Source organism: Manihot esculenta, chromosome 6, assembly GCF_001659605.2.
Source record: "Manihot esculenta cultivar AM560-2 chromosome 6, M.esculenta_v8, whole genome shotgun sequence".
In the NCBI taxonomy this organism is placed as follows: Eukaryota; Viridiplantae; Streptophyta; class Magnoliopsida; order Malpighiales; family Euphorbiaceae; genus Manihot; species Manihot esculenta.
The window spans coordinates 21,051,083-21,060,654 of NC_035166.2; the positions used below are offsets into that span (position 1 = coordinate 21,051,083).

General features: G+C 30.1%; 1 protein-coding gene and 3 long non-coding RNA genes across 4 annotated transcripts; all 4 read left to right on the forward strand.

The window, feature by feature from the left end:
• The first annotated feature begins 301 nt into the window (after positions 1 to 301).
• On the forward strand, positions 302 to 971 carry LOC110617790. Its single transcript, XR_002488437.2, has 2 exons — positions 302 to 701; positions 841 to 971. It is a non-coding gene; the product is annotated as an uncharacterized LOC110617790 (long non-coding RNA).
• A 1,818-nt stretch (positions 972 to 2,789) lies between these two features.
• Positions 2,790 to 3,742, forward strand: LOC110618072. The gene is made up of 2 exons (XR_002488460.2): positions 2,790 to 3,508; positions 3,600 to 3,742. It is a non-coding gene; the product is annotated as an uncharacterized LOC110618072 (long non-coding RNA).
• Positions 3,743 to 5,633: 1,891 nt separating this feature from the next.
• On the forward strand, positions 5,634 to 7,145 carry LOC110616501 (flavonol 3-sulfotransferase). Its single transcript, XM_021758877.2, has one exon. It carries the CDS (start codon positions 5,833 to 5,835, stop codon positions 7,009 to 7,011), a length of 1,179 nt encoding a protein of 392 aa, XP_021614569.1. The 5' UTR covers positions 5,634 to 5,832; the 3' UTR covers positions 7,012 to 7,145.
• A 548-nt stretch (positions 7,146 to 7,693) lies between these two features.
• Positions 7,694 to 9,232, forward strand: LOC122723803. Its single transcript, XR_006350973.1, has 3 exons — positions 7,694 to 7,867; positions 8,236 to 8,307; positions 8,950 to 9,232. It is a non-coding gene; the product is annotated as an uncharacterized LOC122723803 (long non-coding RNA).
• The last annotated feature ends 340 nt before the right edge of the window (positions 9,233 to 9,572 follow it).

Below are 9,572 nucleotides of genomic sequence, written 5' to 3' on the forward strand. Positions count from 1 at the left end.
TTTAATCAATGATAAAATTTATTAGTTAATTTTTTTATTTTAAAAAATATATTAAAATATTTTTAATATTTTAAAAAATTTATTAATCAGTCCCTAAACTAAACAATTTATTTTTGTTGTATATATATTTATCTAATTAATAAAAATATATATTTTTAAATAATAATAAATTTTATGTCCAATAAAAATAAAGGATAAGTTATAATTATTAAATGCAATTGTGGGAGCATTCATGTGGTCCGCCAATGCATTTCAATTGTTGGGAAGAAAATAAAATCCAGTGTCCCTTCGTTAATGGCAATTCTAATTCACCTCTCTAAACGGGTTTCTATCTCTACCACTTGCACAAGAATAAGCATCCAACTAATGTCGTCTGAATTTGAAATAACAACCCTCAGCATCAGATGCATCATCTCTAATTTTATGAAATTATTGATTCCAATTCCATCTCACAAAACCACATCTATAAATATGGAGTCGGAGATGGAGCTATAGAATTGAGGCCAGGAACCTATTCACAGCTTCTAAATACACAAGCTTAGTTTTAGGGTACAAAATACCTAATGGCTTCACTCAAGCCTGAAAAACCTGCGGCTGCAACACCTCTCAAGAAAGAGCCTGCCAAATCTGCACCCAAAGCTCCGGCCTCCAATCCCGCCCCTAAAAAAGCTGAGCAGAAGCCTCGCGAGCCTAAGAAGAAGGTATGTCATAGATAATAGAATCAGACTGGAGACAGTTTTAACAGAATGAATTCCGAAGAAATTTAAAATAATGCTTGTGTTTGGTGACCTATAAGCTTAAATTTGAGGGCTAATTGAGTAATTTTTGATGATTGAACAGGGAACAGCTAGCAAGGCAGCAGCAGCAAAATGAAGAGAATAAACATCTACTAATATAATGTGCCACTCGCTTCCTACTCTCTACTTTTAGGCTTCGCCTAATAATTAAATAAAATACATATTTTCATTACAGTGTCTTGCTGTTGCTTTCTTTTTTCTTTAGTTTTTATTTTCTTTATTTTTTCATTAAATTACCATGCATCTTTATAATACTTTCACAATACTAATTATAAAAAAATATTTTTTTTAAAAAAAATTAAAAGAATAAGAAATATTTTTAAAATGTAAATTTGACTGTATTTTAGATTTTTGGATTTGTTAAAAATTTTTATTTAAATATAATATAGTTAAAAGAAATAAAAATAAATTTAAATAAATTGGATTAATTGCAAAATCTTTAAATAAATAAGGGAGATTTATAATTTAATCCCTGAATATTACTATTATTAACAAGTCAGTCCCTATATTTTTAGAAACATATTAAAACGTCCTTATCTTTTCTCTCCGTCAACAAAATAGTCTTTCTGTCTATTTTTGCCGTTAAAAATATAGTAAAAAATTAAATTACCCTCTATTATTTTTCTCCTCCTCCTCTTCCTCCTCCTCCTCCTTTCTTTTCTTCTTCATCAATTCTTCCTCCTGCTTCTGCTTCTTCTTCTTCTTTTGCTTCTGCTTCTGCTTCTGCTTCTTCTTCTCCTTCTTCTCCTCCTTCTTCTTCTTTTACTTTTTTTTCTTCTTTTTCTTCTCCTTCTTCTTCTTCTTTTTCTTTTTCTTCTTTTTTTCTTCTTTTTCTTCTTTTTCTTCTCCTTCTCCTTCTTCTTCTTCTTCTTTTTCTTCTTCTTTTTTTCTTCTTTTCTTCTTTCTCTTCTTCTTCTTATTCTCCTTCTTCTTCTTCTTCTTCTTCTTCTTCTTCTTTTTCATCTTTTTCTTCTTTTTTTTTTTCTTCTTTCTCTTCTTCTTCTTCTCCTCCTTCTTATTCTTATTTTTCTTCTTCTTCTTTTTCTTCTTTTTCTTTTTCTTCTTTTTCGGAGGAGCAGGAAGAGGAGGAGGAGGAGGAAAGAAAATATAGAGACTATTTCGTTGACAAAAAAAACGATAAGAACGTTTTAATAGATGTGAGAAAAGATAGTGACTATTTTATTGACAAAAAGAGATGATAATGACGTTTTAATAGATTTCTAAAAATATAGGGATGGACGATTTCGTTGACGGAAAGAAACGATGAGTAAGGACTATTTATTAACGGAAAGAAACGATAAGGACGTTTTAATATATATGAGAAAAGATAGGGACTATTTTATTGACGGAAAGAAACGATAATGACGTTTTAATAGATATAAAAAAAGATAAAAATGTTTTAATAGATTTTTGAAAATGTAAGAACTAACTTGTTAATAATAATAATATCGAAGGACTAAATAAAAGATTTTATTTGAGGATAAAATTGAATTTTAAAAATATTCTCTCTCCTCCTTTATATAATTTTAATAGAAAAGAGGACGGAATGACTATTTCATTGACGGAAAGAAAATATAAGAACGTTTTAATAGATTTCTAAAATTATAGAGACTCACTTATTAATAATCACAATATCTAGATATTAAATTGTAAATTTTTCAATAAATAAATATGGCAACTAAGCACGAGTTCACGTGCGAGGGAAACTCAATAATCACGCAGCCCATTGGGCTCACTGGCCTACAACCTGTCGCAGGTCGAAGTTTTCCTGATCCAACCAATGGGACACAATCTCTCTCTCTTAATTTTTTTAACTGCGCAATACAAATCGAAGTGAATTATTCAAAATCTTTCCCACCTCTAAGAAATCGTAATTCTCTAATTATAATATACGTAATTTACACTATCGATATTTTAATTAATTTTTAATTTAAATTAGATCCAATCTAAATTTAATAAATTTTCAACGGTATTATTAAATTGAAAATATAAAAAATTCATTATCGGAATATATATTATTTCTGAAGAGTTAAATTTTATTTTTTAAATAAATTAAGAATAATTTAATTTAATTTTTATATGTTGAGTATGCAAGTGTGTAAATTAGATTTGTCAGTGAGAAAGAGAGGGAGAAGTTGGCAACATCACGAGAGAGAGATGAATAAATGTTGGTGATGCATGAGATGAGATTAAGTTGGCAGGCTGAACAATTCTCCCAAGAGAATAAATTCCTTTTCCAGGAGACAGACCACTCCCATTGCGCAAATTAAAAGATGGAGAAAAAAAAAATGAGTGTGAGTGAGTAATGAGTTTCTGTGAAAATTCCAAATGTCAGGACATGTACACCAATAATATGAGTGATGAATGGTGAGAAAGCAGAGCATCTAATGCCAACTGCTGCGGGCGGGTGCATTCCAAATCATATATTCCATTCTCTTTCAGCCTTCATGTTCACATTTTAACTCACTACTCTTCCCTATAAATTAGCATTATGTTCCCAAAGCAGAGCCCAGCACAGGTTAATTAAACACAAACCATCTCTTTGCGTGGAAACAATGGCATCCTTGAAAGCTGAGAAGCCTGTTGGAACCCAAATTTCTGGGCAGGGCAAGAAGGAACCTGCAGCCAAGGCTACTGATGCTCCCTCCAAATCTGCAGCTTCCAAGTCCTCTGCTCCCAAGAAGGCTGCACCAAATCAATCCAAAAAGAAGGTAACATACAAGTATATATCACGTCACTTGTATATGTGATTGTGATGTAGTTAATTTTCTATGTGAATTTTTCTTTTCAAATTTCGTGCAGGGAAAAGGTGGTAAATCAGGGAAGAACTGATCACAGAACTTTGCATATGACGTGGGAAAGGAGAATTTAAATTGACGACAGCGAGTATTAGTTGTCTTATGCAATTATATTTTCGGCTTATTTTTAATTTTTAATTTTAAACACAAAATATGTAAAGGTAAATCATCTTCTTGGATTTACCTAATGAAATAAATCTTCTGGGTCTACGAAATAATTAATTAATAAATTTTTTAAAATATTAAAAATATTTTAATATAATTTTTTTATTTATTTTATCATCGTGTTATATTTAGATTTGTATGTTTGGACTGTTAAATTTTGTTAAGCATTTGAGATTTTTAATTTATTTTATTTGATAAAACAAATGAAAGTATGTAATTATTAATTTATTTTGATTTGGTTAATTTTCATAGCTCGATTTTATTTTATTTTATTTTAAAAAAAATACATATACAAAAGAACTTTAATTTTAACATACTCCTGTCAATAACACAGTTTCTCATAGTTATATATTTGAAAACAGCAATATAAATAATATGCTTGCAACCGCACCAAATGACCAAGTACAAAACAGTGGATCGCCTTGACTTGACTTGGTCTATTTGTTATTTCCCGTTATGGAGATTAATTTATATATATATATATATATATTAGAGTTTTTTTTTAACCGGATATTATGTAAATTTTCTTTTTAAAAAAAATTAATTAAGAAATTTTAAATAAAAAAATAATTAAATTTAATGACAGCTTTTAACTGTAACTTATCAAAATTCACTATACATAAACATGTTCATTAGCATGCAATCATTAGCATGCAATCTAAACCAAGGTCGAATAAACTGGATAAATTGAGACTTGAATTCAATAAAGAAAATTTTAATTCATCTGATTTAATGGATCAGTAAAGAAATAAATTTATTTTCGTTTAGAATTCTGTCAGTATGGACATTAGAAAAAATTAAATAATCGTCTAATTATAAAAAAAAGAATTGTATGTCCATACATACAATTCTGTATAATAGCGACACGTAACACTGTAATGGTATTAATTATATATCATTAGTGAATAAATAATAAAAAAATAAAAAAAAATATAAATTATTCAAACTAAATTTACGTACATATATTAAAATTTTACTATGTTTTTGGATGTCAGACGATGATAATTGAATTATATTAAATTTTAAGAAAATTTTTCATTCCAAAGGAAAAATCTAGAACGAAAACTTTTACATTATCCTTTCTGCAGGATCTACTTTGATAAGTCTAATAATAATTTCTTATAACCATGGTCTGCACCTAAATTTAATTATATTTCTTCTATGAAAATTAATAATATTATTTTAAATTAGTTGAATGTAAGTTAACATGATCAAGAGTTTCAGACGGTCAAATTGAGCTTTCCATGGGTTCAACAAATAATAATTTGGATGCCATGGTTTCAAGAGTTCAAAAATTTACGATTGGTTAATAATAATAATAATAATAATAATAATAATAATAATAATAATAATAATAATAATTTGAGAAATTTTATTGAGTTTAGAATGAATTAGACTTTTTTTATTTTATAAAAATATTTTTTAAGAAAATAAATTTTACATTTTTTTAAAGTTTAGATTATTTCTACAATGGAAAATTATTGTTTATAAATATTTACCAAGACCCGTTACTTCGTCCTTTTTTTGCCCGTGCTTTTCCGGTCTGCTGTGTTTTTAGGGGCGTGGCCTTCTCTGGTCTGCCGTTTAATTCGAACGTGGGAAACTCAAATTTGGACAATTTTGAAGAGTCACAAATTTGACGAGTAGACCCTTCTTATTCTCTTCACATTAATTAATATTTTCTTCCAGCGGTTTATCAAGACCTCAGCCTCTTCTTCTTCTCCTTATTATTTATATGGAAATTTACTATTCTTCCATTCCATAAGTTTTATTTTATTCTTATTATATTAAAATTATTATTTATTTTTATTATGCATGAGAATATAATTATTATACGTAAATGGTTAGATATTTACTGTAATTTACGTGAGATTTACCATAAATTAAAATTAAAAAATTGAAACGTATGTGAGAAGTACTCGTTGGACTATAAATAGAGGATTGTGATCGTCTCTTCCCCCACATCTCCATAACTACAAAAACAGAGAAGCATATTACTAGCTCAGCTGTTCATTCTACAAGCTTCCTTCCTCCATTATCCCTTGCATACATCCTTTCTTTCTTCTTCCCAAATGGATCTTGTTTATGGAAACATGCTACATGCAGTTCCCACCACTGTCGTGACTCCACAATCTTCAAAGAATATTAAAACCATGAATCCTACGTTGATCTCCCAATGGAATCCATCTCCTCGGGTTCCTAAGATTGTGCAGTCACGACAGCCACGAGGAATCTGTAATGCACTTCCCCTTGTCCATGAAGCTAAGGAAGGAGGTGAAGCAAATGCTCCACTTACCCCGCAGGACAAGTACAAAGAGATTATGTCAAGATTTCCCAGGAGGGATGATTGGGTCCTGCAGCCTCTTTACCAGTACCAAGGCTTCTGGTACTTCCAGGATTATTTAATCGGCTTGTTGGCTGCTCAAGAAAACTTCAAGCCCCAACCTTCTGATATTGTTATTTGTACTTATCCCAAAACTGGCACCACTTGGCTTAAGGCTTTAGCTTATACCATTGTTACCCGCTCTAGATTCAGCGATTCTGAGAACCCATTGCTCATCAAAGCACCACATGATTGTGTTCCCTTTTTCGAGATTGATGCTGCTAGAAACACATCCAATCGTGACCCACAAGTCCCACTTGTAGCTACTCATATTCCATATACTTCTTTGCCAACCTCCATATCAGAATCTGGTTGTAAACTTGTTTACTTGTGCAGAGACCCTAAGGACGTGCTTATATCTATGTGGCACTTTCTTAGAGGAAAGTTGCCTGAAGGAATTGACAAGGATACATACATCAATTTGAATAATTCGTTTGAGATATTTTGCGAAGGAATTGCTAGCAATGGACCCTATTGGGACCATGTGTCGGGATATTGGAAGGCAAGCGTGGAAAGCCCTGAGAAGGTGTTGTTTTTGGTCTACGAAGACTTGAAGAAGGACACTGTTTCCATCGTTAGAAAGCTGGCTGAGTTCATGGGGTATCCCTTTACCCCAGAGGAAGAGACACGAGGGGTAGTGCAAGAAATCGTGGAGTTGTGCAGTTTCGATAGTTTGAAGAACTTGAAGGCGAACACAAGCGGTGTGTATAGCCCAGATTCCCCATATACCATTCGAAACACTGAATTCTTCAGAAAAGGTACCACTGGAGATTGGAAGAATTATTTTAATGAAGAAATGGCTGCTCGTTTGGACCAAATAATAGAGGAAAAACTCAACGGCTCCGGCTTCTCTTTCCTTTCTCGTTAATTCATTACATATTACTGAAAGTTGAAATTTTTCTTGTCTATATAATAGGATGTCGGAATAAGCTTCTAAGAAGAACCTCCTGTTCTTCTTTCTTTTTTTCATATTAGTTATTGTAAAATTATTAAACAGAATAAATTGTCGTTATTTTTAATTCATCTTTGAATTAAGTATACAATAATGATCTATTTTCAAAATATAGAAAGTTAATTGCTTTTTCTAAAATGATTTTGTATAAAATAATAATTTTACTGAGCTTAAAAAGTTAAAAAATGTACATATTTATTTTTTTTAAAAAATTCGTAAAATAATACAAAGGCTTAATTTATACAAGTACATAATATATCTATGGTTGTACTCAATATTTTAAAATAAAAATTAATTAAATTATAATTTTTTAAATTTATTTAAATATATTTATTAAAAAATTAAATCCGTAAATATTTTAATTTACACTTATATTCTTAAAACTAAATTAAAATATAAACAACTATTTGTAAATAATTAAAATATTTAATATTTGTTGATATTATATACATGTGAAATTAAAATATAATATTATATATACCACCTATCGGGCCCAGGCCCAGCCCATAACAAAAAAAAAAAAAAAAAAGAAAAAGGGAAGCATTAAAAGCTGGTTTCGGGAAGGTCCCGAAACCACAGTAACCCTCCTCCTTCTCCACGACGGAACAGAGCAGCCCTCTGTTATTTTCAAAAAAAAAAAATTCCTTCTCTTTTAACCAAATCTCCTCCCTCAACCCGTAAACTTCTAAGATCCTTCAGTTAGATCCTGATTAAACCTATATTCTGCTTAAAATTTCAATAATTTCTGCCAGAGGCTCCAAAATTTGGGTAGGTGAGTTTTATCCCTTTTATTCAATTTTTACGATATAATTTATTTTCTTTACCTTGTAATAGTGATTTTTGTGATTTGAGGATAAAAATGGGTTATGTTTTAGTTAGATCCAATCAATGGGGTTTTATATTTATTTTTGAGCTTAATGATTTTTATAGGTTGATTTAAATAATATTTACAGCTTATTGAGTATTTTTATTGAGTTTGAGTATTTTTGGAAGGACTAACTATGTTGAAATACTGCCGAAATTTTTAAAATATATATATATATAAATGTATTTAAAATTTCGTATTTTACGTTTTATATTATTGTTCTAGAGCATTTTTTTATTATTTGATATATTATTTTATTTTCTTTTTAATTCTAGGAGAGGATCCAGCTTCCAGGATAGATACTAGGGGTCCTCCTGCGACCTAAGTCTTTTGTCCTAAGTATTCTGGTGAGTGGATAAATATATAACATTGATATTTTTCTTAAATATATTTATATGTGTATATGTTATTTTGTTTATTTAAAATGGGAAAGGATAAAGTTATTTTATATTTCTTGAATGAATGAAAATTTAATTTAAAGCACAGCTGAATAAATAGCCGATTACACTCTGTATATGCACCGAACAGATAACACCTTGATGACAGGTGATTTATTTTCAGCATGATATATATTTTTATACTGTCTTTGGGACAGCGCTTGATATACAGATAGCCTTTGGGGCGTATGTCAGGTGGTCACCCTTTGGGGGTAGCTCTGCACATGTGTATGACTAGTATTTTATTTGCTTTTGGGCCAAACTTGTCATTATAGAGCCTAAGATGCCAGCATTGCTCTCAGGCTGTTATTACGTTATTACACCTGAGATGCCAGCATTATCTGTAGGGAACATATTATGAGTGTATGCGGATTCTATTTTTCACAGTTTATGTTAAATTGATGGAATTAAATTATATTTATTCAGCTGACTTATTTTAGCTAAATATTTGGTACTATTAAGTACCTAAACTTATCTTTTCCCCTTTGTTATTTATTTATCCGTTCACGGAGTAGTTTGTACTCACCCCTTATATTTCTTTTAATATTTCAGTTCCTTTTGGGTGATCCGCTCAGCAGTCCTCATTTCCTAGTTTGTCATTCCTTCCACATCGTCCAATCAGAGTTTAGAGGAGGTCGGACCAATTCTAGGCCTTTTGTCGTTTCTTTTTTGTACTTTTGATAGATCATGTATAGATTGTACAGCCCAGTGAAGAATGTATTTTGTTTATTGTAAATATATTAGGGATTGACAGGTCCAACTATCAGTTTTTCTCTTATATGTTTTATAATTTGGAATTATAGCAGGTTACATGTTTTTATATGTATAAATATTAGGGGAAGTTCTGTCAGTTTTTCGGGTCATATCAGTGGATTGGGTGTGACACCACCGGATGGATTAAGAGATATATATATAGAAATTTGTTGGTGGTGATGGATTTTCCTTCTTCTTATCTGAATATTCTTCCATAGAATATAATAATAAGATAATTTTTTTGTTAAAATAAATAAAAAAATTAGATAAAATTTACTTGTAAAATTCAATCGGTTGAAATCGAAAAAATTGGTCGAATTGAATCAATTTAAAAATTTGATTCGGTTTTTTATATATTTTAGTTCGGTTCGATTTTTTATTTTAAAAATTTTAGTTATTTCGGTTCGGTTCGGTTTTGATCA